This window comes from Genypterus blacodes, unplaced genomic scaffold (assembly GCF_046128005.1).
Source record: "Genypterus blacodes isolate CSIRO-AG114 ecotype Tasmania unplaced genomic scaffold, CSIRO-AGI_Gbla_v1 ptg000063l_1, whole genome shotgun sequence".
Taxonomy (NCBI): Eukaryota; Metazoa; Chordata; class Actinopteri; order Ophidiiformes; family Ophidiidae; genus Genypterus; species Genypterus blacodes.
This window is the reverse complement of record NW_027466875.1, coordinates 674,185-699,475: the sequence shown is the minus strand read 5'-3', so window position 1 is coordinate 699,475 and position 25,291 is coordinate 674,185. Positions and strand designations below refer to the sequence as shown.

General features: G+C 45.8%; 5 protein-coding genes across 5 annotated transcripts; 1 reads left to right on the top strand and 4 right to left on the bottom strand.

Annotated features, from left to right (window-relative positions):
• The first annotated feature begins 1,878 nt into the window (after positions 1-1,878).
• Positions 1,879-5,129, top strand: mfap5 (microfibril associated protein 5). The gene is made up of 7 exons (XM_076154752.1): positions 1,879-1,963; positions 3,483-3,557; positions 3,670-3,702; positions 3,826-3,864; positions 3,997-4,084; positions 4,400-4,473; positions 4,601-5,129. The coding sequence occupies exons 2-7, from the start codon at positions 3,515-3,517 to the stop codon at positions 4,711-4,713; spliced, it is 390 nt and encodes a 129-aa protein (XP_076010867.1). The 5' UTR covers positions 1,879-1,963; positions 3,483-3,514; the 3' UTR covers positions 4,714-5,129.
• Positions 5,130-5,225: 96 nt separating this feature from the next.
• Positions 5,226-9,401, bottom strand: LOC143003924 (adaptin ear-binding coat-associated protein 1-like). The gene is made up of 7 exons (XM_076154712.1): positions 9,226-9,401; positions 8,308-8,408; positions 7,922-8,026; positions 7,751-7,832; positions 7,547-7,655; positions 7,130-7,277; positions 5,226-6,817 (listed from the first exon to the last, which is right to left on the bottom strand). The coding sequence occupies exons 1-7, from the start codon at positions 9,324-9,326 to the stop codon at positions 6,705-6,707; spliced, it is 759 nt and encodes a 252-aa protein (XP_076010827.1). The 5' UTR covers positions 9,327-9,401; the 3' UTR covers positions 5,226-6,704.
• A 705-nt stretch (positions 9,402-10,106) lies between these two features.
• On the bottom strand, positions 10,107-11,979 carry aicda (activation-induced cytidine deaminase). The gene is made up of 5 exons (XM_076154713.1): positions 11,827-11,979; positions 11,035-11,200; positions 10,670-10,952; positions 10,430-10,542; positions 10,107-10,348 (listed from the first exon to the last, which is right to left on the bottom strand). Exons 1-5 carry the CDS (start codon positions 11,844-11,846, stop codon positions 10,298-10,300), a joined length of 633 nt encoding a protein of 210 aa, XP_076010828.1. The 5' UTR covers positions 11,847-11,979; the 3' UTR covers positions 10,107-10,297.
• A 2,684-nt stretch (positions 11,980-14,663) lies between these two features.
• Positions 14,664-16,983, bottom strand: nat14 (N-acetyltransferase 14 (GCN5-related, putative)). The gene is made up of 4 exons (XM_076154711.1): positions 16,474-16,983; positions 15,955-16,113; positions 15,569-15,874; positions 14,664-15,476 (listed from the first exon to the last, which is right to left on the bottom strand). The coding sequence occupies exons 2-4, from the start codon at positions 16,033-16,035 to the stop codon at positions 15,027-15,029; spliced, it is 837 nt and encodes a 278-aa protein (XP_076010826.1). The 5' UTR covers positions 16,036-16,113; positions 16,474-16,983; the 3' UTR covers positions 14,664-15,026.
• A 153-nt stretch (positions 16,984-17,136) lies between these two features.
• znf628 (zinc finger protein 628) lies at positions 17,137-25,215 on the bottom strand. Its single transcript, XM_076154710.1, has 9 exons — positions 25,080-25,215; positions 24,115-24,666; positions 23,744-23,816; positions 22,713-23,651; positions 22,360-22,530; positions 21,898-22,231; positions 19,876-20,030; positions 19,355-19,597; positions 17,137-19,216 (listed from the first exon to the last, which is right to left on the bottom strand). Exons 2-9 carry the CDS (start codon positions 24,501-24,503, stop codon positions 17,186-17,188), a joined length of 4,335 nt encoding a protein of 1,444 aa, XP_076010825.1. The 5' UTR covers positions 24,504-24,666; positions 25,080-25,215; the 3' UTR covers positions 17,137-17,185.
• Between the last annotated feature and the right edge of the window lie 76 nt (positions 25,216-25,291).

Sequence of the window (25,291 nt, the reverse complement as noted above, 5' to 3'; positions counted from 1 at the left end):
ATTTCATGCAACCAGAACACAACAATGCATGAAAAGCCTGACAGCTGGTTGAAATGCGGAGACAGGGCGGCAAAAATAGAGGGAGAGTGGCAGAGTGAGCTGAGGTGAAAAGGAGGCTGGCGGCTGCATTCCAGGGCCTCATGCATGGACTTCCAACTAATAAACAACTGGAGAGATTATCATGTGTTTACTATCTGGTATGTTTTGATTATCCATTCTGTTATTGCTCGCTGGCTCCCTCTGCAACCCGACTCGCTTAATCCTCTCTCCTCTTTCTTCATTTCAGTCCTTCTCAGCTTTACTTTCCTTGTATCCTCCTCTCCGCGTCATGTGAGAGCAGCACAAGCAGAGCGGCAAGTTGTTCCAGGGGCTGAATATCCCTCTCGGCTTCACTACCCCTCACTTTTGCTTACACTGCCTCCATCAGTCAAGCTGTCATCGGCCTCACCTTGGCGACCTTGTTAGGGCCACCCCAGCAGCGTGCACCCTGGAGAGCACATAGCCCCAATATGTCAAGGGGATGATGAGTGTCCCTGCGCTGTAATGACGAGAGAGCCAGGGAGAGTTTTGTCGTCTCTGACTTCAGGGGTATGTGCGGTAATATTTATATTAGCCGGTCCATGGAAGCCGATGCAGCATCAGGTTTCCCTTCGTATGCAGCTATAAAGGTCCCTATAAAAACATTTATTTCAACACAAAGAACTCGTGAGACAAAGGGTCATGAATCATGGCCCTGATATTCACTTTTATACCTGTACAGCTCTTTAAAAAATCATCATCTAGAATATGCAAAACATTTTTTATGAACTGAAAATTAATGAGCTGTGATTTACAGAGGGTAAATGTAGAACCGTCAACAAGTCAATCGCTATGAAAAGAATTTTTTATTAAGATCCTTTCAGCCGCACACATCGTCAGCTTGGATCAAAGCTGGGGGGAGTTCAGGTTGCCTTCTGACATGAATACTGATGAAACCATAGATCAATATGTTTGTTTCAAGTCGGTCCAAAACAAGATGCACTTTGTTTTCACTGTGGTTGTAAGTCAGATTCAGAGGGTTACAGGAGATGACACACACCCAGGAGGGCAGTTTGGGTCAAAGATGGATAGAACACTGGTCGGCTGGAGATATGTTATTATTGTTGTTGTTAATATTAATTACAGACTTAAGTGCAAACTAAGATTTTCCAAATGTAATATGTAATAGCAGTCTATTAGGACTTTTTATTAGAGAAGACTCTCTGCTGAGGTCAAGAAACACATTACTATGTGCACTGCTCCACTTGCTGGTTAGTTCAAGTATTACAATTCTCATGATGAGGCGGTTTGATGCCTCTTGAATCTAGGAGAAGTAGGAAATCAAAGATCAATCCTAAGAAAACACCTACTACTGAGGTTTAGAAAAGCCTGCATTCTTCTTTACAGCTTAAGAGAGCCACAACATTCAAGCAAGCAGCACATTTGTCAGTATAAAACCCTTATTTTACTGTCACTGTCAGGGAGACTTGGTTTGTTACTGTTGCCTCCCAGCACGAGGGTTTGGGGTTTGAACCTGAGTCGGCTGGATGGAGTTTCCTCCAATATATACAGACACATACTTTGTTTGCCTGTACTCATTTTATCTATCTAGTATATTACAAATGTCTGCCTCAGTGCAGTGATCAGACACTGAAGCACAAACACATGAAACACAGGAACTTTTTTATCTACCTAATAAAATGTCTGCTTCATAGTTTATATGATCTGTGACCATAAACACTGTCTATGGGAACCAATAAATACACTTCTCCCATGAAATATTGTAGCTGTAATCTAAATGTGTACCAGATTGGGGCAAAAATTGAGGAGCAAGAAAACAATGATGGTGAGAACAGGGGGAGGAGGAGGGGGAGGGAGAAGGAAAAAGAAGGAGAAGGAGGGGAAAGAAGGAAAAGGAAAGCACTTCTGGGCGACAGCAAAAGTTGTGAGTATGAGACAAATACGCTTCTTTTATATTGAAATGATCTTAACACATTCTGTAGAAAAACAGTAGACAGTAGAACATCTGGTGATGCAGGGGAACTAAGGCGTTCAGATTATATTCATGTTCATGGATGATATCTGGAGCTGATTAGATATAAACATGGAGTGTAGGCGTGAATGCTGGACTGATTAACATTACTGCAGAATGTCATTTGTAAAGTTATGTGATGTGTGGTTGCAGGGAGAGTGGAGTGAGTATGAGAAGTGGAAAAAATGTCAATCTCATGAATGAACGCATCAAGAATGGCGCAACCAGGAGTCTTAAACTCTGTAATTGCAAACGTATGACTGTGAGGTTATCACTAAGGAAAAGACAGGATAATACAACTCCTTAGCAAACTGTCACGGTCAGAGCGGTCAATGATGGACCAACGGTTGGAAAGCAGAAATGGACACGTGGAAAAGAATAAGACTGTAACACTGGAGGGGTGGAGTGGTGCTCAAACAGGGCACAGAAAACACATTCTTTAGAGAGAACGCACGTCTTGGACACTAGCTACACTGACACACCCCGCCAGGAATGATGCAGGGTGGGAGAGAGAGAAGAAGCAAGGAGAAAGGGAGGGAGAGGCAAGGGTGAGGCAGAGACAAAACACTGGATTCTCACGGATGGAGAGAGTTTTGAAGCATCATGTTGTTTATAATTACACTTTTCTTCAGTTGCTCCGTTGCTCCTATGTCTGGATGTAAATGAGCAATCGAGTAAATACAGGAAAACCACTGTGCTTTAGCTCTTAGTTGCCTGTTTTTGTGTACACCTGTGCAGTCTAATGCAGTGGTTCTCAATCTGTGCTATATGTATGAAATCAATCCAAACTCAGTCATTCTTAGTTTATAATTTATAATGAGTTTATTGTTACTCTTCAATTACTCCAGTTTGCATGGTGTCAGTAACCATGTCAGCACATACTGAAGACTCAATATCAATGTTGCGCAATACATTGTTGCTGTGTATGAGCGGGTACTGATCTGTAGTGAGTGGTGACGTTACATTGGAGTGTATTAGTTTCAAAGGTGTGTGTAAGATTTACTTCTATCCCCTTCACAGACACAAGAATAGGAACACCTCCTCTCAATATAAAGCTTTTGAAAATTACACAGCCACAAACTACAGCCTGACAAATGACTATAGTTGAATCAATACCTAACAACAACTATAGAAGTTTTGCAGAGGTAGAATTGCATTGCGTCAGTGTGTGCAGGCGTACCTATTAAAGTGGTAAATCTGTGTATAATGATTGACAACTTGTGTTATCCAAAACACAGGACTACTTTACACATCTATTTGGTTAGCAGGCGCAAAACATTGGGAAAACATTACAGTGAGCTGGAATGTTGGGTGCTTTCATGTGCAGCCGGATTAAAGGAAACATAAACAGGACACAAATCATGAGAGAGGATATTGAACAGTTCCACTCTGTGAAATCACCCGGACTGTTTTCCTCTTTGGTTTCCTCCAGCTCGTAAAGCTTACCTCTTACAAGTTGGAGAAATGGGCAGCCTTCCAGTGGTCCTGCTCCTCTGCAGTTTCCACGGTAACTCTGCCAAACAGAACACACAAATCATCCTGTTTAATTATGGTTGAGTCCCCATGTGTTTGTTTTTATGCTGTGAAACACTCCCCTCATGTGGTTTTCTGTTCCACAGCGCTCGCAGCTGTAGCCCAAGACCTGCAGACTGGTAAAAGCTCTTCTTCTCATAAGTCACACTCGAGATGGAGGCATTTGCATGACATCTGTCAGTCTGTGAGTCACAGGCCACTTGTTTTCTCAATCTAATGGTGCTTTGCTTCTTTGTTCCTAGACCCTCCTGAGACACCTGCACCCCCCACCTTGCCATCCAGTGAGTTACTCCAGATCTAAACTGCCCATGTCCCCGTATGCTCTCGGCGCAAACATTCATCCTTTTCTAAATGATGTGTTGACATTGTGTGTAATATTATTTCACTATGTCGGGTACTTCCTGTGTCTGCAGGCTGCAGGCAGGAGATGTACCCTTGCACCAGGATGTACTCGGTTCAGCGCCCCATAAAGAAATGTATAGGTTCACTTTGTCTGTACAGGTGATCTGCCTTCTTTCTACAAAAACTCTTCTATTTTATATTTTATACAGATAAGATAGAAGATACTAGAGAGTCAGCTATTTACCCACCAGCCTTACCTTGGGATACTTACTCTAAATGTTGCTGAGGCTGCAGCCTTTATATACAACATGTAGGTTAGATGAGATTATACTGAATGAAAAGGTACACATCTGGTCTTTGGAGATCTGGAAATGCAATATCTATAAGCAATGCATTTATGGGTTAAATATATACAGTATCTATATGGTCAGCATGTGTTCTGTGTAACGATGCTTTATTTTGTGTCTGACCCAGCCTCCCTCGTGTCTATGTGATCAATAATGAGATCTGTATGAGGACAGTTTGCGATGAGGATGAGTACAGGAAAGGTAAGATCATCTATATGGAACACTGTATTCACACTGAAAGCACCGCTATCCTGCATACAACTTCACACTTTGCATTTGTTCAAAGAAATATCGTCCCTCACACTCTCTCTCTCTCTCTTTTGTACAGCTGAACTTTGCAGAGAGCTGTCCGGATGGCCCAAGCGCCTCGAGCGCTCAACAAATCAGAAACGATGTGACTATGTCCGTAGCAACCGCAAAACCTGGGCAAACAGGGCCTGAGGAGCCCAGGGTGGCAGTGTGGCCGCCTCTGAGGATTGGAGACCCTTAGACACACAACCCAGGGGCGTTGTCATAAAAACAGTCCATAACACCATAAATCCACTGCTCAACACCAGGTGGTCTATTACCTTCTCTCACACACATACACGTGTGCTGAGTCATATCTGTTTATGTATTAGTCTTTTAATTGTGTGTGAATATTGGGAGTTGTGCTCATTTCATCTGTGTATTGTTGGACACACATCATGTCTTCCACGGTTTATGATGCATGAAGCGTACTGCAGTAATGGGCCTATAGCAGCACTGATGAGTCACTGGTGTCAATGAAACACCCACTCTGTTGTGGATTGTAACGTTCTCATTCACAATTCAATATCATGTGCACCATTGTATCCAATATAATATAATGAATTTGCCCAGGAGTTGATTATTGTGTTGACTTGTTTGACATTTGTCTCAGGAATTCATTTTCACACACAAAAAGAATGAACAAATAAGTTATGGCCATAAGTTGATATCTTTTCATTGCATATACATTTCCATACACATATACACTGTGAATAACAAGTGACAGCGAGGAGAAATGCATATTATTTGACAGTAAACATAAACACACACACTTACAAACACTGTTGGGGCTTACAGGCTCACATCGACTCTGTGATCCAGTCAACAATCGTCATTCCACCACATGTCACTGTGCATCTGTCACAACACATGTGCATGTGTAATATCAGTGTAACATCCCTCCTCACATAACAACCACCACCACAACAAAACACACTGCATTACCTTGGTCCCTCACTGCATCATCTGCACTACAGTACCTACATTTATATCCTAACATGGATTAGAAGTTCACAGTCAAAAATGTGTTTGTACAGTACAACATGTTGTAGTTAAGGTCTTAGACACGCTCACCTCCTCATAAAGTATTAGGGAAATTAATTCCTGCCCAGACTGGCGGGACAGCGCAGAAACACAGGCCTATTCATTGAGCAGGAGCGAGAGGTCATGACCTGAATGACTCACCCAGTCACAGTTTTAACAGCCGTGCTGAGCAGAGATGACATAACACGGGCTCAAGCATCCCCCCTGCCCCAAGAGGCAGAGATAAAAGCACTTTATGACAGTCTTTCCTTTGCTAACACCCTCTCACAGGTCTTGTGTTCTGATTTACAATGTCCACCAGTTGAAACAATGCACATAGTGACGGGGGCCCATTCCTAATGAAATACATGTTCAACAGCTGAAGCTCAAAATTGACACGTCCTTATTCAGAAAATGATACTGTGGAGCCACAAGAGCCCACTAGAGAGTGCCAGAGAGCAGAGATATTAGATGAGGTGGTCACAGCCTGACAGGTTCCCTTAAAGTAGAATCTCTGGTTGCAAATTTTAACATAATACCGAGCCAAATATTAGGACAGTCTCTGCATTAAATGTAGACTTAGGTCATTACTAACTACATAGGCAGACTCGCCTGTCAGTCAGTGCATATAGTCAGTCCCCAGCTAGAGACTTGGACAAAAATAAGCTACAAGTGACAACACCACTGACAATCATTACAAACTACTGACAATATACACATTAAAAATAAATATTCTCTGTACATAAAACTCATTCATTATTATATTTCATTGTATTTCATTATCAGATTAGTTCTGATTATGTCACTTGATCATATTTCTCTCACAGAAACAATACATCTAAGGTGGAAAGCAGACAAAAGTGGAATTCAGGCGTATAAATGGAAATTTAGTTTGAAAGTTGGTGCAGTTGGTGGCCGACAGCTCTCAATACTTCTTAGGCCTGGCCTGTGGTTCAAGCTTAACACGAGGAACAAAACTAAACTGAAACAAACTAGCACAGGGGGCTAACCCTGCTCGGCAGGGAGAGATATACGACCCCATAATGGGGAAAATATGCTGTAAAAAGAGCTGCATAAATGTATAGAACGATAATACAGAGAAAGAGTGAATTTATCTCCCCTCACTTCGGGGATACAGAGTCAAAGTCGCCCCACAGGTCAGAGCCGGCTGTGGCGCTTGGGTTGGATGGAGCCACTGAGTTACTGTTACTGGAGTCCAGGTCTAGCAGGAAACCTGGTGATTAAACAATAAAAGAAAGACAAAAGTTGAAAATACAAGTAAATACATTTCCACTACATTTCCAATTTAAAAAATTTCACGGAGATTCCAGGTGCAAACTGTCAAACTCGTTTTTTTGTGATCATTGTATAATTATATAAGAAAACTCAGAATATTCAAGGAGATTTTCTTGTGGTCCAGGATTTACAATTTTGTCACTGGTGTTAAGTAGAGATCATTACATATACACACCACAAGGCAGAAAGACTAGACGCTGATGTGTGTGACCTCGCAGGATGTCCATACTTAAGCGTTATAATTACATACCAGCGTCACTTCCTCCTGCAGGTGGTTGTGTGTTCTGATTGGTGGATCTGCCTGAGGGGGGCGGTGCTAGCTTGCCCCCTGGTGGAGGGGGGAGGAGCCCAAAGCCTCCTGAACTCTGTGGACGAGGTTTATCCCTCTTTTTCGATTGCTAGAAAATAAGAGAGCAGAGGCAAGAAGTGGGTGAGTTGGTGAGTGTGTGTGTGTGTGTGTGTGGGTGTATTTGTGTTGAGGGCAGATTAGGTGACAATCTGGAGGCAACCCATCAAACCAGATCTTATAACAGGATTACACCAAGTCGACCTCATTGCACCTTTACACCTGAGGTAAAATCTAAACCAATTAGAAAAATTGTACTTAATCCGGGTTGAAATTGAAATCTTAACAAGACAAAGAGCGGTGAGAAAACAAAGAGGTTACCCCTATATTGAGAGTAATGGTCTGTCCTTCTTTAAAGCCCAGATCCAGTTTAGGAGTGGTGTCTGGAGCCTGCGCCTGCTTTTTGAGCTCAATTTCCTGTTTCACCCACCTGGAGAAGACAGGGTTACAAGAAAAATCAGTCACAGATGCAAATATGATCAAATATAATGTGAGCCAATAAACTACAATCAATCCCCCACATACTTGAAGTGGTCCTGCAGTGCAACATTGAAGTCAAACGCATCACCTCGGTCTCCAAACCCGATACCTATGAACGCACTGCGGCCTGAGCACAACAACACAAAGCCCAATGGTGAGAGCTCAGCATGCGGTTCATATGATGGAGCAGCAGCCTCTGGGTCAAACATCACCCACCGTTGTCATCCTGGATACGGAGGACAAAGTAACGGCTGGAGTCGCTGACCGTCTCCATGGCGATGCCCGGGTACTCGTCCAGGGGTGCCTGGGCAAACAGCTCCCCTGTGGATCAGGACGACAGGCAACAGGACTATATTCATGAAGAGTTTCATTCAAACATGTTAAATGCACATTTCTTCAGACAAATCTTAAAGTTAGACCCTGCTAGGCATAGATGGAGGATGAAAGGAAGACATAATAAAGCTGCTTGGTTTGAAACTACAGCAGTTAAGGTGTGGGCTGGGTCACCTTGGAGACGAGCAAAAGAGACGGGAGGGATGACGGAGGGATGATTTATAACACAGCAGTGCCAGTACACAATGACCTGGTCCTGTCTGTCTCACCCGAGATCTTGTCTTCCAGTTTCACGTAGGCCACTTTGCCTTTGGCTGTAACACGCATGCGTCCCGTCCAGTCAGGAGAATCCAGCTTCCAGTCAGCAGCCCTACGATGGACAAGCACAACTATGAGATCAGTTAAGTGTGACTGGACAACAGACAGGACAGAGAGACAGGACAGAGGACAGGGGACGGTCTATGAGCTTTACACATGGTGTTCGTCCTTGGCTCAGTTCTCCAGCTGGACATGGGACCCAAACGTGAGTCAGGTGTTCTCAGTCCAACCTGAGGCGGTAATATTACATCATCACTCTTACTTCACTACACATATGGTCGCTCGTCAGCCAAGCGCGTGTGTCGTTTGAATTCCTACGCTGCTGTTTTGCTTTTCCCAACCAAATCACACCTCAATCTTAAATGGGCTCTGTAGCTGCTGGGCGACCTCCTTGTGCTTAAACTGCGCAATCCGTAACCAAGCAGCATCCATCCTGCTGAAGTGTCCTTGAGCAAGACATGAATCCCCCCTCCTCCAGATGCTGGGACTCTACCCTGCACACTGAATCACCCCTCTCTTCTCTAAACACCCTTAAAGGTCGAAGAAGGAGAGTAGAAGCATGTGGAGCATAAATGTTTATCCTGTCACGTCTCCGTTCTCACTTTGATTGTTAATCAGTGTTATATTCTTCCTCCTCTGTCGCCATTGGATGGAAGCAAACACACACACATTAAGCCAATCCTCCATCTTGATGTGAGTGTGCAGGCGGAACCCACAAACATTTATTTACTATGACCTTTTGGAGAAACGCACAACGCAAACAAGCAACACACTCACACACACACGCCATGCTACGTTACGTCACCGTGGAGGGGATTCTCTCGCAGACGCACTGACTAGAGTGTGTGTCGTTAGGCCGCTTCGTCTACCTGATAGCCCGGTTAGATGCTCTCGGTGGAATCCGGTACACGTTCACTTCAGGTTTGACACACAGGATCGACTCGTACTCGGACTGACCCTCGTTCGCCATCTTGACTTGGTGTCAGTCGGTGTTCGGTGTGTGTGTGTGTGTGTGTGTGCCGGCGGTGATGGTGGTGACGGTATGGCGGTGGCGGTGCATTAACGGGGACGTGACCGTAATGGACGGCGTATATGCGCACAAGCGGCGGTTTCGTAGTGCGCATTGAAACGAGTAAACAACGTTGTTATTTGGAAACGATTTAATGTTTCAGTGTCTCAGGACTTTACATATATGAATCTATAGCAATTTTAACCTATTGTGTTTCGATTACTTGCTATGCACAACATTTCATATATAAAATTAATTTCTAGGAGCGCTGGTTATTTATTGTGAACTATTTGTTATGTTTGTTATGGTTTTGGTTGGTTCACCGGTTTGTTTGACTTTCAGCAGGATGTCTCAAAAACTTGGAGATGCCCCTTTCATTTCCACTTGGCTGGCAGGTTGGAATCTATAAAAGTTTGATACAGGTCGGCCTGATGGTGGCGCTGTAATCACCACTTTTACGTTTTGGCCTATAACCTTTGAACTGTAAGTAAAAGAATGAAAATAGAATGACTTGTATCGATCCACATGATCCATGCAGGCCACACCCATTGACAGATCACCAGATTCTGAATTGAATCTGATTTGATGTATTTAGTTAGCTAAATTAAATATATAGTGTATATGTAAGTACTTTTCATGCGTCGACCTGATATACTAACTGATTGGAGTAGGCAGTGAAGTCAGGACACCTGGTCTTACGCAATAGAATGCAAAGGACAGCATGTAACATGGTATATTATTTTATTTCACAGAGTTATAATGCTACAAATGCTAAACAATGCTAAAGAACAAGCAGCTACATGCCAACACAAGCCAACACAAGGTGCTTGTTGTCTTGTTTTATCTCAGTTCAGAAGTTGTTGTAGTGATGGACCGACATCAACGCGTCTTTTTTACTATAATGCCATCAGATGAGGTCACAGCAGTTTCTCTCAAAACCCCAGGAGTTTGAATGCGTCTCTTAAATCCTCCGTCTCACATGGCTGTTAAAGAAAGAGAAACATCAGCATGTTACGTCACAGTGTCATGGTGCTTTGTTGCAGCTCTATCTTCACTGGTCCTACCTGGAGGATGCGGTTCAGTTTCCTGGTGAGGCGAACAGAGTTTCGGTTCAGCTCATCCCAGGCTTTGAATCTGCTCTCCCCGGCCACAAAGGTTTGCCAGCAGTAGAAGTAGTCTGAAGACCAAGTACAAGAACAGATCACTACTACTATCTGATGATAAAACATGAGCTGCAACCAGTGACTGTAAGGATCACAAGGGAAAATACACACACACACACACACACACACACACTTCCCCACCTTTGTAGCTCATGACGGTGATGTGCACACCCGCCTTTTTCAGCATCCTCAGGCCTTCCCTCTCACGGCTGTCCTCCATGTCGCAGAAGTAGAGACGAGAGACAAAGATCCTGAGGCGCAGGTTGGGGGTCCGGCTGAGGAACTGGGCTATCCTCTGGGAGCAGTTGGCACAGGGGGACCAAGAGCAGAACCAGGTGATGGAGTAACTGAGTCTCCTCTGTCCGGAACCTTCACATCCCCACAGTCCAGGGCACAGAGCTCCCAGGTAGCGCAGGAACAACAGCTAGAGAGAGTGAAAAACAGAAAGCTATTCATCCAATTCAGTATTATCTCTCCCACTCTCCATCATCCCCTGTGTTACCCACCTCCACATGGCAGCCAATGCGATTGCGGAGGTGTCCAAAGTCAAAGGACATTGAGTCTGGACCCACTCTCCTCTTCACGACGAAGCAGAGGTACGTCTCGTGCCGACCCTTTGCCCAGCGCACGTTCTTGTAATGGAAGGTGAACCTTTTCCGGGGCAAAAGAACTCTGAGACAAGTGGAGACAAGGTGCAGATTAACTACTGATGATTGCATGTGGAACAGAGGACAGTGGACACAAACCAACCAACACAAAGAAGATACATAGGGGTTTGTTTCAAAACACCAAAGATCCATTTAGAATTAGTCAAACAATGTCATTCTCTTTAGTGGGGCTACTTTGTAAACCATCACGTCCCAGAAGTATTTGCCAACTCTGTCAAAGTGCTAATTGTAAAGTTTAACATGCACCATTGCAGTGCTTCAGATAAGACTGTAAGTTCTATTCAAATAAATGTGCACAATTAAGTCATGTAAAACTTGTGGTTAACCAAATGTAAAGGGTAGACGGTCAGAAAAAGCCAGCCGGCTCACTCCTTTTCACTCACTCTCAGTTTCACAACTTTTAGTGAAACCAAGACACTTCATCAATCGTTCATACTGAAACCCTTTCATAATGCTCAGAAGTGAGGTTATGTTTACGTTATGATTATTATAATAGGAACTCATTAACAGCCTATTGTATTAATTTTTATGCAACATCTAGAAAAAAATTCAGATATTTTCCTCATTAAACACATTATGCACATATATTGAAGTCTGTATATTATGTGTGTCAAATATAAATTTGCTCACCTGTCTAGTTTTGCAATCATTTCGAAAGATGGGTTTGCTGACAGTCAATCCGCGGGCGTGGGTAATAAATGGAGGTAAATGACAAAGAGCGAAAGTGTCTATATGTGTGTTGGGGGAAGGAACTGAGAACGTATACCTCTTCTTAACCTAAACAGCCGGCGTACATGAGAGACAGCCTCTGGTTGGACAGAGATTTTTGAAAATGATGTCTGGGGGATGGGAGTGACTCAGAGTGTATGATAATGCAAAACATACTGTATACTGTAAGAAGTGAACCGTGCAGTTGCGATTAGGTGGACAACATCTTTATCTGTGCTGAAAAATGACTTTCTTGCAAATAATGGTTGAAATTTAAACTTTTTAATTGGGCATAATGTAATGAGGATTTCCTTCTGGGGCTCTATAACACACAGCAGATTTAGAACATGATCAGTAACCACACATGAATCCCTAAGTGTTTGACGTGATTTATAACCTTTGGAGTTTTTTACATACGTCAGTAAACTGAGCCAACTGGCTGGAACTTTCCAGACACTTAGGACTCACCCAGTCACTAATCCCTCCACTTTGGTTTTCCCAGATCATTAAGTAAAAACTTTCAAATACCGGCTCACCTTGATGCATTGTGGGATAACCACTGACCCATTCTGCTACTCAACCTTTCCACCTAGCAAGTCTCCCCTCCACCCACCCAGAATCCCAGATTTGCTGGAGCCATGGGCGTTCCCAGAAGTCGGAGTCCCTGACACCTACGTCCGCCTCTGATCTGGGTTTTCCCAAACTTTGTCAAGCTGGGAGCAGAACTGTAATCGACCTTTCTCCCCAAATGTATCTGCTAGACTGGCCGCCCAGCTGACTGACCACAGTGTGTGGATCAGTGTCACTCAGCAGCCTTTGATCCATCAGATTGTTGTCTATCCCTGCCAAATCAAAATGTGAATTGTTTTCTCTCTTCTCTTCTTTTCTCTGTCTGTTTTAGTTCTGCTCCCGTCTGCTCAGCCAGTAGCGCTGCATGCAGGCATCCTGCTTTCCCATGACTCCCCTCACCCTCTCATGCACTCTGTGGTTTGGGGAATTCACCGTTTCCCATGGCAGCTTTTTTTGGAGTTCATCTGTGTGTGTGTGTGTGTGTGTGTGTGTGTGTGTGTGTGTGTGTGTAAGCCATCTGTGTATGAGTATGTCATTAACACAGTCTATATGTTATATTTCATCTGGAACTAATTTATCTAATTTATCCTATGATTGTGTGGTGCCCCAAAATTTAAAATAATTCATATGTGTGTGTGTGTGTCTGCATGCTCTGAACAACCTCACATCATATTGCATTACTCTGACAGTCCACTAAACCTGGATCTCTGCAAATTTGATCTTGTGTGCATGTGCCTTTCCGACTTCAAGAGGTTGATTGGATGCCAAACTATATGCAACCACTTCCCATCCAGTTCCGTCAGTTTGACCACAGTTGACCAAGGTCATCTCACAGTCACACATGAATGCTCACGTGCACTCACACGACTCTGGTGCACACTGTGTGTTTGTGAGAGTGTGGTGGCGTACTATATGGCCAGACATGGCTGTGCATTTAACCCATAGTCAGGGGCAGAAACCGGTTGTAGGAAATGCCAAGTCATATTTTCCGAAAGCCACCCGCCCACACCCTGCACGTGCACACACACACACACACACACACACACACACTCATACTCACACACAGCCATACCGTGCAGACGCACATGACCACAGTCACAAACAGACTTTCTTTCCAGTGGCGTGAATTCACATCTGTTTCCTGACAACAATAATAGCTCCAGATCAGGCGGGTGGAGGCTCAGCTAGCAGGTGTCTGCGCTTTGCCAGTCATGTAGAAAAAAATCTGACGATGACCAACAAAATTCACAAGAAAAAAAATCTGTTTTTGCAAGGCCCAAATGGCCTGCCCACACACTTACTCATGCATGTTACTCCTATTGTTGTTTTTCTGTTTTGCTGCATGCTTTTTAATCAAAGATAATGAGAGGAAAGCCATTGTCACCATAGTGATAGTGCACGAGTGATTAAGCTTTTTAACGGAAATAGATTGGTCTTTGTTTTCACAATAGGTGCGATGTGCCTCTTTCCCACACTCATTACCAGAGTACAAACATCCTGTGGTGTTTAACTGTAGCACGCCGCTGGTATAGTGACAGTGTCTGAGGTTAGCAGGCGGGTCGAGTCACAATGTAAGAGCCAGGGCTGTTAACCATATTAGCCTCAGAAAAAGGCCTGAGCTTAGTCACATCGTCTGCCATTCACCTGCAAACCACACACACACACACACACATACACACTCTCAAAGTGTGTACGTGTGGGTGAGTCGAAACTACTTTAACCCATATTTGATTCTTTTAACTACTTGGGGAATTTAATTATCGTTTCATTTTTTTACCTTAACTTATCAATTTATAACTTTAATGAGCAAAGGAAAGATTTTATTGGTTGACAAGCTGTTAGTTTACAATTCTATGATGCAATGGCTTTTAATCCATACATTTGACAAATGTTTGGTACTTTGACTTGTGTTGCATCATCACTGGTCTTCACAAATGCAGAAGTTGGATTTGTAACACAGCGACAGTGTTCAGAGGGAGGGAGAGCTATTTTAGCAGAATAAGCAATCATACTGTACATACTGTGGGTGTGTACGATGGCAGACGCTTTTATCCAAAGCGACTTGCGTGTAGAAAGAATTCTGCAGATTGACATAAACCGCATGAGCTTCCTATACAGTAAATCCACCGACACATCTGTATGGTCGCACACACAAAGACAAAAACACACACACACCGCTTTCTGTTTTGAAATGATTGTTTAAATAACCACACAAACGATAGAGAAGCAAACATTTTACATAAATGATTTCAGTACAAACTGTAGAAGAGCAGCATGCCCGAGTCATTCTTGATTGACACGCTTAACCTTGTGTATCAAAGTCTGATGTTGCTTTAAACTTCAGCAGGGTTCAAAATAGAGAATCGACAATGAGAACAGTCAAATAAATATAAATATAATACCAACATAAATAACACAAAGGTTCAATAAATGATTAGCTCAAATGTCTGACCATAATGCAGCAATGCCGGTTTTACCATCAGTGGAGTTCAACAGTTTGCACTTCTCTTCTCTCTCCCCTTCACCTCGGTCACCCCTCCATGAATCCAGCTTCACAAGTCTTTGTAGAACACCTTAGTGAGGGGGTATCCCAGGAAGCCGCTCTCTGGAGTCTCCAGCTTCAACTCCTCATCCTCGCCTTCATCAGTTCCCTCCCCTAAGAGCTGATAGCCCAGCTTCCTGAAGAAGGCTTCCCCCACCTTGGAGGGGAAGGGAACGTGTGCGTAGACTCTCCAGGCCCCACACTCCCTCTCTCTCTGTTCCAGGCTCTGGACCAGCAGTCTCCCCAGGCCTTCCCTGCGGTACCAGCTGCCCACCACCAACCTGCAGATCCTCCCGATGCTCGCTCGCTTCTCTCCCTCCTGGAACACGCAGCCCAGGATCTCAGTGTCACAGTCTGCCACCCAGACCAGCCCGGCTGCCTGTTCCCTCTCTGGGCTGATCGTCTCTGTGGACACCTCTTTCTCCTTCTCCTTGTCTTTCTGTCCAATTCTGCGCCTTGTCTGAATAACATAAATAATGCTTTGTTACAGGAACTGCAATATTTGCTTAGCGGCAAACAAAGCAGGCAGCTGACACGTTACAGCATACTAACCTTTCTTATCACCGGTGTCTTGCCACTGATCCTGCAGTAGGGATTCTGCAGCGTCTCGTCCTGCGCCCCTCTATAGCTGCTGCCCACGTAGTCCCAGTAAGGGCGGCTGCTACCCAGGACCCCGCTGGCCCGTGGCATGGTGATCTTAAGGAAGACGATAAGCAGGAAAACAGGAAGAGCGAGGGCCAGCACAAAGGAGTGGACAACGCAGCGGAGGATTGAGGAGAGAATGGCCAGGATGAAGAGGCAGAGTGGACGAGTGAGGATGTGGAGAATGAGACGGTTCTCTGTGCCTTCGCAGCCCTCCTGCAGAGACACTGATGCACGTTAGAAAACAGCAACAGGGTTGAATAAACAGCACAATAAAGTGGCTGTGATGCACAAACCTTGATGAGGGCTTTGACCATCTCAATGTCCCCCTCCTTCATCCTCCTCATCACCAACTGGTCCAGCTCCAGCCTCACCATGTTTAGGCGTTTTGCTGCACAACCTTCTCTACACAGTCAGACAGGAACACTGACATCCAAACGTTGTGTTCAGGGACCCTACAGAAGATAGGAAAAGACGACAAGACTGATTATATCTGTCTCATAATGGACACTGCAGCGGAGTGTATGAAATGGGCCAGTATACTGTACATGTGCATGACTCTACAATTTATACTATAGCACATGAATTCAGACGTCAATCTAATCCCCCTCACCAGACACATAAGAGTCTAAACAAAGACGGGAAGAGGAATTAAATGTAGGATTTGTAGCATTTCTCCATTGCACAGTAAGTAACAAAGCTAAAGCCGCCAGCTAAGGACGCATTCAGGTCCTTATATGGATATTACGCTGCAGCGGTGGGTGCAGACCCCTGACACACATACACACACACAGCGCCTGTTTAGTCCCGCTTACCTTGTCCACACACGTTCACATCACGCTGGCAACTATCGGTATAGGTCGCAGTTTCTTTTTGTGCTACATTTGTTTGCACGTTTAGATTGAATGGCGCAAAGTAGCTCCGCACGGTGGGATTCTGGGCTTAAGTGTACGCCATTTTGTCTTCTCCACATCTTCTCGAATGAATCAATCTACGCCACCTGCGTACGTACGACGCACGTTACGCAAAGAGTACGAGAATAGCTAACTCAACGTAACCACCGTCCCGACCTCGATAGGCTCCGTGCTGACACGAAAACGTTTAAAGAGACACTCCAAAGATTAAATCATACAAGATATACACAACTTTATTAATAATTACTATCGTCACCGTTTGTGAAGAAAGTCGGTCATATACAACATTTATTCACAAAAACCTTAAATTCATAAACAAACTGCCAATGACAGTATCATTTAGACTAATAAATGTAGGACTATTTCAAGGTCCTTGTACAACCTATTTGAATGTATAACATTTTACTATGTGGCACCATGGCCTTACGACACAGTACTCATCTAACTGCATGTCCTCTCTCCTGAGGAGGCCTCACATAGACTAAAGTGCTACCACACACACATGCACGCACACAAACACACATACACTCACACACACTCAATCGCGCTTTCCGATACTCATGATTTCAGTTAGTCTGAGAACTGCATCTCTTTAGATTTAGGTCCATTATCCTTATGTGCCTTGAGTTGTCTGCACGTCTGTACTGTGTTCCATTGCAGTCATTTCATTTGCCCCGTCAGCCACACTTTTGCCATTCGACATGTTCATCTCACTCTCCTGTGAGGCCTCTCCCTCTGCCTCCCCTCCTCCATCCACCCCTCCCTCTGTCAGACTACTTGTACTAACCTCAATTATAACAATTCCCTCTCCTCCTTCCAGCTGAAAGATACCTTCCATGGCTCCTCGGCTGTCACTGACCCTACTGCTCGCAGCGTTGCACCCTGACCCATCTCCTATCATTTCTCCGCCTCCTTCAATCAAGGCTATCATCTGCATACCCTCCCCGGCTTCCTGCTCCATCTTCGTCTCACCCCCAAGCTCAAACACCACCTCCTGCCCGTCGAGGGGCATCAAACCTTGGGTAGTTGTGCAGGAAAGCTCCAGGCTGTTCTCGTGCCCTTGGCTGAAGGTGGCACTAGATGGGCTGCTGTCCTGCGCCGCAGTGTGGAAGTGGAGAACGTAGGACTCTCCCTGGTGACTCTCCTCTCCTGGCTGTCTCGCTCCCTCCTTCTCTCCTCCCCAGTCATGCAGGAGTGACACCATACCTCCCTTATCTATGCCCTTTTCTACCTCATCTTGCCCTTCTGTCTTGAACTGCAACACCAGCGACTTTCCCTCTCCACCCATTCCGCTGTTTCCCGCTTCTCCCGATGCATCTCCTTCAAACTGTAACACGTAGGACTCCCCACCCTCTTCAATTTTCAAACCATCCTTCGTCCCTTGGTCATTATCAAAGCATAACACAAACTGTTTCCCTGTCATCGTCCCCATCGTCCCCATCGTCCCCATCGTCCGAACTTCCCCCACAGCGGTGTGAGGTTTCTCCTCAGAACCTGTAGTGGCAGCAGTGGAAACGGATGCTGTGGTGGTAGCTTGTGTAACTATGGTTACTGTTGATGGGGGTCCTGAGGTATTCACCATGGGGGCAAAAACAGTGGAGGATGAAGACGTTGGCACAGAAGCGCATGTTGTTGATAAGGGACACTGGGACAGCGTGGATGTCGATGTGGAGAATGATGACGGTGACGATTCTGTGGAAAGGCTAGCAGCAGTAACAGTCTGTGTGACACAAGACACATTGCTGTTTAACAATGACACACGTGCGGCTTCAGCCTGGTTGACCGAAGCCGGTGAAGATTTCTGTTGATTGGCTTTTGGTTTGCGTCCCCGTCTGCCTCTTGCTGTCCGTGTGCTTTTTCCCAATATGGGTTTGGTCAGAAGAGAGTTGGCTGAGAGGGTGTGTGTCGGTATACCAACAGACGTGTCTGGGTTGCAATGGTTGTTGGTGATAAATATCCTGGTCTGCTGTTGCTGCTGTGACATGGTGGGAAATTGGGAGATGTGGCCCTGCGTGGGATTTAAGACAGGTTGGAGCGCTGGGATAGTATGAAGCAACGGCAGAGTCTGAGGCTCCGGGACTGGTTGTTGGTTGTTTGTTGTGGGAACCAGAATCAAGCTGGACTGGCTTCCGTTGGTGGAGGGACACTGCAGAAGGAAGAAGTTTTGGGGTTGTGAGGGAGGTGGCGGTGGTGGTGGAGGCGGTGGAAGAGCGGGAGCAGGGGACGACAGAGGAATGAGCTGCAGGCCGCTGGCTGTCTGGATCATGAAGTAGTTCTGGGAGGTGTTAGGGGGGATATTAAGTGCTGGTTGGGACACGATCAGGCTGCCACTGTTTCCTGAGGTCTCCAAAGTGATGGGGTTTAGCAAGGTTGTAGTGGTTGTTACGCCCCCGACGCTGGCTTTCACAGCCACGCCATCTTTAACTCCATCCCCGGTGCAGGGCAGAGGAACACCACTACCATGGGTGCGGATATGCCTCTGGAGGTACGAGTGCATCACAAACTCCTTGGAGCAGTACGGGCACTTGAAGTCCTTTCGCGAGGAGTGCGTGCGAAGGTGGAGCTGCAGGTTGGAGGAGTGTGTGAAGCTTTTATTGCAGTGGGTGCACTGGAAGGGTCTCTCGCCAGAATGGGTACGCTCATGCTGCTCGAGAAGAAGGAAACAACACAAGAGGTGGAGAAAAAGAGTTAAAAAACAAATTAAATTGAAACACTGGGATTTGAATGTCCATGGGTTGATAGATGTACTGTGTAACTATGTTTCTCTAAAGACTGCACTGACCTGTTTCAGGTTTGAAGTTTGGGAGAAGGACTTGGAGCAGATGGAGCATATATGAGGCCGCAGTCCCGAGTGCATCTGACTGTGTCTACGCAGGCAGCTGGTGTTCTTGAAGGACTTGCCACACTCCTTACACACGTATGGCCTCTCCCCGGTGTGCTGCCGTAAGTGGTACTGGTAATGAGAGCTCCACTTGAAAGTGAGAGGGCAGTGAGGGCACTGGAATGCCCGCACACCAGTGTGTACCTGAGAAACAGGCAAGAGAACAAAGAAAGAATGTAAAGGATTTACAATTCGTGGAGATGACCTCAATCTAACAGCAGTGGCTCTATTTAAGACTGTGGATTCACAACAGGCCTGCAAGGTTCGGGGTTCCATTTCCTGTAGTACTAAATATTTGTTGTGTATATCCATAAGTGTATAAAGAAGAGTGAAATTAAAATGCCATGAGGGCTCCACAGCAAACTAGAGAATGTACTTTGGGAGCTGGGAGCAAACAATCTGTCAGAGGAGAAGTGTCTCACCCTCTGATGGATGGAGAGCAGGGAGGATCTCTTGAAGCTCTTTCCACACTCGGTGCAGCGGTACGGTCTTTCCCCAGTGTGATCCCTCATGTGGTACTTCAGCCCTGATGAGCCTTTGAAAGCTTTTCCACACTCTGAGCAGCGGTATGGCCTCTCTGCATGAAAGGGGGAGAAACTTATTTTGGAATGCATTGCAATGCCATTGAAGTATTTATGCCTGTAAAGCTCAATCTCTTGGATATCAGCAAATATCAAAGAGTTTTCTGTCAAGTAGAATAGATGCAAAATAAAACATGGGAAATAATGGTTAGTACAAATGGACATTCTCAGTTGCAACTAGCACCATTCCTCCAATCCCCTCCAAACATGCCACACACAGAGGTTCAGGGGTCCGGTCTTTGCATAGGGTACTTTTCATTTAATCTTTCTTTATTATCTTGTACAACTATGTATATTTGGAGAGCATTGCGTGTTTGTACGTCAATATCATGTGTTCCATTCGTCCAATCTCCTCCAAACATGGCAGACACATTGGTCAGCGGTCCGGCATGTGCATAGGAGGCTATTTAATTTCAGTTACATTTTTTTGTGGCCTTTAATTTGCAAGAGACCAATTCTGCAAATGGTAGCGCATTTATAACAGTCATGACATCATCATGGATGATGTCAGTTGTTAATAATAACATCACCATGAATGTCAGCGTTACTGACATCATTGACTCACACTAGAGAACACACTGGACAACAGGCCTAAGAGGTGACACGGCAACAACACACGTCCACAATTGGAATCTGAGCAGATGTGGTAATCATCTGCTCTCACTAGATTGAGTTTGTACCTACAGCTGTAGGACAAACACTGTGTGGCTCTGTATCTCTTTCTGCTACACTTACCGGTCTCGAGACGTTAAACTGGGGACTCGCCTTCCCCTTCACACTTTCCCTCTCCCACTCCCTCTTCCTCGCTGCCTGTGCTGCTGCTATGCCTCCTCTTTCTGCTGTACAGAAGGGTCTCAAGCCTGGACTTAAGCACTGAGAGGCAGGATTTGGAGCCGAGCTGCCGGACCTCTTCGTCACTGTCCTCCTTGCTGTCTCTTCCGGCACCTCCCTCCGCCCCCTCATCTTTGCTCCTCTGGGTCTTGTGGGGATTGCCGTTTTTCAACTTGAGGAAAAGCACGGTGGTCCGGCGATTTACTGTGCCTGTGGGCTGAGCAGGGCTCCACATGGCCACCATGCTCATATCTCTGTCAGGCAAAGAATACTCAGAGCTGTCATGGGAGTGGACGTTGAGGCGTGGAGTGGAGGACAGCATGAATGATGTCACAGTCATTCATAACATCATCATGAATGATGTCACTACACCACTTTGAGACAACGTTGGAGAACGATGGAATTTTCGACGCCAGTTCCGTGCCAAACTACATTAGAAACACATTAACTTCAGAATGCATTGAAGGACATCTCTTAAGTTCCCTATCAGACCGGCTTCTGCAGAAACCATTAACAAAGATCAGGGGTCAAGAGATTGAGCCAGATGGCATCTACCGTCCTCAGCCAGTGTTCAGTCATGGCAGCTCTACACAGCTTTCTCCAGGGGACAGAGAGTCTGCAGCATCAACCATTGAAGGAGATGAGTTAACATAAAACCTGCAGTTTGATTTTTCAATATGCAAGACCAAATCATCATGACTGGTGTCACAGTTGTCCATGAGGAAAAATAAATGGCACCACAGTAGCACTCCCATTATGACATCAAAAATGATGTCACAGTCGACGTGAATATGACCGCTCTACTAACTCCCCATCATGTGAATGAATGACACCTGGAGAGTGTGTGTGTGTGTGTGTGTGTGTGTGTGTGTGTTTGTTTGTTTGCTTTATTGTATTTCATGTTAGGTAAGGCTTGGGGTAACTGTGCATCGCGAGAATTGCCTATTTTAAAGTACTTATTATACATCAAAAGTCAAATACAAATGTGGCATAAAGTGCTTTGTGTCTGTTGGGCTTTGGGAATGTCCCTACCTCCAGCAGGGACAGTCTTGCTTGCCCCTGTCTTTTTGGGAGCCTTAGTCGGTTTGGCTGGCTGTTCCTCTTGCTCCTCGCCGACGGCAATGATATTGACATGGATCTCCCTCTGCCCTTCCTGCTGCTTGTCACTCTGACTCGGTGATGAGGGCAGGGGAAGAGACAAAGACAGGGAAGGGGGGCACACTATCTCAGCCTCTGCCTCGGCCAGGAGGCGTTGCTCAGGTGTGTGGGAGTGCTGGTGGGTGAGCAGCGAGGACAGCAGGGGGAAGGAGCGGTCGCACGCCGAGCAGCTGAATTGAGAACGAGACTGCGATGATAGAGAATGCATCTGCAGGAACAAAAGAAGAACAGGATGGAAAGAATATTTTATATCAAAGAACCAACATTCTAGCGTCCTAGATACCACATTTCAGCATTACAACAGGTTTGTAGAGCAATTACAAAGGTTATTCTCACCAGTGAGACATGTCTGTTGAGGCCTCCACTGGTCTTGAAGGTCTTATTACAGTAGCCACATGACAGCCCTGCCCATATGGTTCTGGTTTCTGGCTGAACTGTCTCAGAGCTCTGAGTCACCTCAGTGAAGCTCTGCAGCAGGTCAAACTGGGCCTGGGTGGTGCCCACATTCTGAGGACAAACCAAAGGAAGTAATACATATCAAAAATACACATCTTGAGATTTCACCCTTGCAGTCTACAGACTAAGAGGGATTATATTTAGAGGAATAAAAACTACATTTAAGTTCACTTTGCAATTGTTTCTACTTTCCCTTGTGTTTGTGCGTCGGTCATGTTCATCTTGTCACTTACAGCATTTCCTCCATCGTCTGCCTCTGTCAGACCAAGCAGCACCTCTGCAGTGTGTCCATTCTCAGCCACCGTCGTTGTCTCCACCACCTCCTCAAAGTCAGCCAGTAGGTGGCCCGCTCCCACCAGCCCATCCCCAACCTCCATTCCGGTCCCAGACACAGACTCCTCACTGGCTCCGTGTTGTTCTGGAGCCATGTGGATGGCTTGGTGCTCCTCCAGATCAGTTCGTGTGCCAAAGGTATGGCTGCAGCTGCCGCAGCTGTACAGCAGCATACTGGCACCAGTGTCTGTGCTTAGGTGAACCTCTGTCCCAATGGCTCTAGATGCACACGCATCTTCCCCAGAGGAAGTGAGGGTAAGTTGGGGAAGAAGGCTCTGATTCTGGCCAGATGAGGTGGTTGAAAGGAAAACTTCCTCCATCCCTACCCCTACTCCATCAGCTCCCTGCTGGCTCACAAACCCAACCATGTCTGTCAACATGGATGATGTCACTTCCTCTGCCCCCACCACTACTTCCACTATCTCATTTCCATTACTTGTTACAGTCGCCCTCTTTCCCTCTGTTGCTCCTGTGCTGAGGTTGGAATGAGAGTTCCTGTGCAGGGCCAGATTTGATGAATGAGTGAAGCTGCGTCCACATTCGTTGCAGACGTAGGGCCTCTCACCCGTATGTATCCTCATGTGCTGCCTCAGGTTGGTAGACTGAGTGAAAGACTTGTTACACACCGTGCAGGTGTAAGGCTTGAGACCAAGGTGGACATTCTTGTGTCGCCGCAGGCTGCTGGAGTTCTTGAAGGCCTTGGGGCAGCTGTCACAGGGATATGGGCACTCTCCGGTGTGCTGGCGCAGGTGATACTGGTAATGTGAACTCCATTTAAAGGTCAGGGGACAGTAGGGGCACAGGAAGGTGCGCACACCAGTGTGAACACTCTGGTGGACCTGGGAATAGTCAGAGAAGTGAAATGTCATCAAAAATCACCTGTGTTGTCAGACAAAGACATTATTCATGAATTGACTGTGTGACATCTCACCTGGAGAAGAGAGGAGCGTTTGAAGGCTTTGCCACAGTCCTGACACTTATAAGGCTTCTCCCCTGAGTGAGACCTACAAAACAGGAGCTATTGAATGGGACTGAACTATCATTATGGATAGGAGACATGATTACAACAGCAACATATTTCAACTCATTCTCTTTAAAAACATTTGAAGAAAATCACTCCACCTATTGTAATTTTTTTTAACTCTAAGTCCAAGGTTTGGATTCGAATATGTAATTTGCATTTAATAACCCTCACAGGAATCAAGTTGTTTGAACTGGACTAAATTGAACAATTCTAATGCTTCAAGTATGTATATATATATTTTTTACTTTGCAAAAGAAATATTGAAACAATGGGAGCACCTTTGGTGATAGAGCAGAGCAGAGGAGCCCTTGAAGGCTTTGGGACAGAGGTTACACCTGTATGGCCTCTCGTTGTTGTGGCTGCGTTGGTGGTGTGTCAGCCTGGACGACCACCTGAAGCTCTTGCCACAGTCCAGACACTGGAAAGGATGGTCGGCCTGCTCGGGCTGCTGGGCCGGGCCTGACACTGATGATGACACCATCTCCAGAACCACCTCCTCTCCGCCTTCCACCACCCCCTTATCTCCCTCCACCAGAGCCCCCCTCTCCCCCTCATCCTCACCATCCTCCCCGGGGCCAAGGAGAGATGGGAAGGGAGAGAGGGAGGAGGAGGACTGAGCTGGTAAGAGTTCTGTTTGGACCACTAAAGTGGCCACTGAGTTCGCCATTCCCAGAGGATGCTGGTGGCAGATGGAGTTATTCCTTAGAAGCGAGAGTGGATCAGTCTTGGTGCTGTATCATTGTTTCTCGTCCCACTTTTGTCTCCTCTGTGTCTAGGATAACTTATCTCCTGTGCACACCGGTGGTCCTCCCACGTAGCACTGGACACGTCTGAAATACAGTCAGTTTGAAAATGAATACAATGTTATAACTTGGTAACTCTTGGTGAGGCTGCCCCCTTTAAATGGCCCCCATCGCCTCCCCTACGTCCCTGTGCTCTGTCTCCCCTCCCTGCCGTCTCTCCCCTGGCCGCCGCTTCATCTGTGCCCGTCCCCGCAGTGCGGTGCTTACTGACAATACACGGAGAAGCTTTGGCTACATTACACACCGACGGGACTGTACGAATGTAAACTAAACCCACGAGTAAGATGGAACACGAACAGAACATTTCTCCTTTATTGTTATCAAAACTAAAACTGTTACTGGCCTCCAATTAAAGCTAATCGAGCCTTCGTCAATGCGGAAAATCTTAATGTGAATGCTCGCTAATGTTGTGCATCCATACAGGCCGCAGCAGTACTCACCGTGCAGCTTTATGTCATGCTAAAGCTTTATTGTTGATATTGTGAAAATGAACTGGGTTCCGCAGTGCTAATCCACACAACCTTAACAATAAACACAGCACAAACTAACAGTAGTTCTCCGCCCGATCCGCCTTCTAAGAACAGCGGCGGCGATTGGCTGCTTGTGACAAAACATGAGCGACTACCATTGGTCAGAAAGCTTCCACCGACAT